The sequence below is a fragment of the Nicotiana tomentosiformis genome, chromosome 8 (assembly GCF_000390325.3).
Source record: "Nicotiana tomentosiformis chromosome 8, ASM39032v3, whole genome shotgun sequence".
In the NCBI taxonomy this organism is placed as follows: domain Eukaryota; kingdom Viridiplantae; phylum Streptophyta; class Magnoliopsida; order Solanales; family Solanaceae; genus Nicotiana; species Nicotiana tomentosiformis.
Window position 1 is genome coordinate 62,673,657 of NC_090819.1, and position 2,079 is coordinate 62,675,735.

The 2,079-nt window shown below is 44.3% G+C and overlaps 1 protein-coding gene across 1 annotated transcript; it reads left to right on the forward strand.

Annotated features, from left to right (window-relative positions):
- Positions 1-555: 555 nt before the first annotated feature.
- Positions 556-1,517, forward strand: LOC138897578 (uncharacterized). The gene is made up of 2 exons (XM_070183563.1): positions 556-1,056; positions 1,449-1,517. The coding sequence occupies exons 1-2, from the start codon at positions 556-558 to the stop codon at positions 1,515-1,517; spliced, it is 570 nt and encodes a 189-aa protein (XP_070039664.1).
- Positions 1,518-2,079: the final 562 nt, after the last annotated feature.

The following is a 2,079-nucleotide window of genomic DNA, read 5'->3' on the forward strand; positions in this document are numbered from 1 at the left end:
CACTCCCGCTCAGAGCTCGTACTATACTCCATCAGTTCAGGGTTAGTCAGTATCGAGTTCTTCCTGTGGTTATTCCAGTTCACTGGGCCCAATTCAAGCCCCACAGTCATTCCTGGTTCGAGGTTGCTACGAATGCAGGGAATTAGGGCATGTGAGGAAGTATTGCCCCCACTATTATAGATATCCAGTGTAGCAGGAGGGCCAGATTATGACTCCTGCACCAGTTGCTACATGACCCGCTCAGCTAGCTCAGGGTGGAGGTCGTATGGGTTGAGGTCGCCCTAGAGGATGAGGTCAGCGAAGAGGTGGTCAGGCCCGTTACTATGCATTTCCCCCCAGGCCAGAGGCAGTTGTTTTTGACGCTGTGATCACATGTACTTTTTCCTTGTGCCACAAAGATGGTTCAGAATTATTTGGCCCTATTCCACTTATTCATATGTGTCATCATACTTTACTCATTATTTGGATATGCCTCATGATTCTTTAGATATGCATGTTCATGTATCAACATCGGTGGGTGATTCTATTATGGTGGACCATGTATATCGGTCGTGTATGGTTACCATTGGGGGTTATGAGACTAGAGTTGATGCCTTATTGCTCAACATGGTGGGTTTTGATGTAATTTTAGGCATGGATTGGTTGTCACTATATCACGCTATTCTTGATTATCACGCTAAGACCATGATGTTGGCTATGCCAGAGTTGCCGAGGTTAGAGTGGAGAGGATCCCTGGATCATGTTCCTAGTAGAGTGGTATCTTTTCTGAAGGTTCAACGGATGGTTGAGAAGGGGTGTTTGGCGTATTTGGCCTTCATGAGAGATGTTAGTGCTGATACTCATGCTGTTGAGTCAGTTTCAATAGTGAGGGAGTTCCTAGATGTGTTTTCTGTAGACCTACCAGGCATGCCACCCGACAGGGATATTAAATTTGGTATTGATTTTGTACCGGGCACTCAACCCATCTCTATTACACCATATCACATGGAACCAGTAGAGTTGAAGGAGTTGAAGAAACAGTTGCAGGAGTTGCTTAATAAGGATTTATCAGGCCTAGTGTGTCACTTTGCGGTGCACCGGTTCTATTTGTGAAGAATAAATATGGTTCTATGAGGATGTGCATTGACTACAGCTAGTTGAACAAGGTTACTATCAACAACAAGTGCCCATTACCATGCCTTGATGACTTATTTGATCAACTTTAGGGTGCTAGTGTGTTCTCGAAGATTGATTTGAGATCGGGGTATCATAAGTTGAAGATCAGGGCTTCAAATATTTCGAAGATGGCTTTCAGGACCCGCTATGGTCACTATGAGTTTCTGGTGATGTCTTTTTGGCTGACTAATGCCCCAGCAACTTTTATGCACTTGATGAACAACGTATTCCAACCCTATCTTGATTCTTTTTGTGATAGTTTTCATTGATGATATATTTGTGTATTCACGCAGCCAGGAGGATCATTAGCAACACTTGAGGATCATACTCCAGATTTTGAGGGGGAAGAAGCTATATGCTAAATTATCCAAGTGCGAGTTTTGGTTAGATTCGGTGGCATTCATGTTCCACGTGGTGTCCAATGAAGGAATTCAGGTAGATCCTAAGACGATTGAGGCAGTTTAGAGTTTCCCAAGACCGTCTACTACTATTGAGATTTGGAGTTTCCTTGGGTTAGCTAGGTATTATCATCGTTTTGTGGAGGGGTTTTCATCTATAGTAGCCTCATTGACTAGATTGACGACGAAGGGTTCCCCATTCAGGTGGTCTAACCGCTTTGACTACAAGTCCAGTTTCTGGTTTTACCTTCGGAATCAGCTTCTTACGCAGTCAGTTGTGATGCTTCACGGATTGGCATTGGGTGTCTGTTGATGCTGGAGGGGAGAGTGATCACTTGTACTTCACGTCAGTTGAATCCCCATGAGAAGAATTACCCAGTGCAAAATTTAGAGTTAGCAGCCACCGTTCACGCGCCTAAGATCTGGCGGCACTATCTTTATGGCATGTCTTGTGTGGTGTTCACAGATCACAAGAGTCTCCAGCACTTATTCAAGCAAAAGGATCTGGACTTGAGGCAAGAGAGGT

What these genes read in the sequence shown, in the direction of transcription:
- LOC138897578 (XM_070183563.1), top strand. Translation starts at nt 556, where the DNA reads ATGGTTACCATTGGGGGTTATGAGACTAGAGTTGATGCCTTATTGCTC. An exon ending in ATAAGGATTTATCAGGCCTA is followed by an intron (nt 1,057 to 1,448) that starts GTGTGTCACTTT and finishes GTATTCACGCAG; the next exon opens with CCAGGAGGATCATTAGCAAC.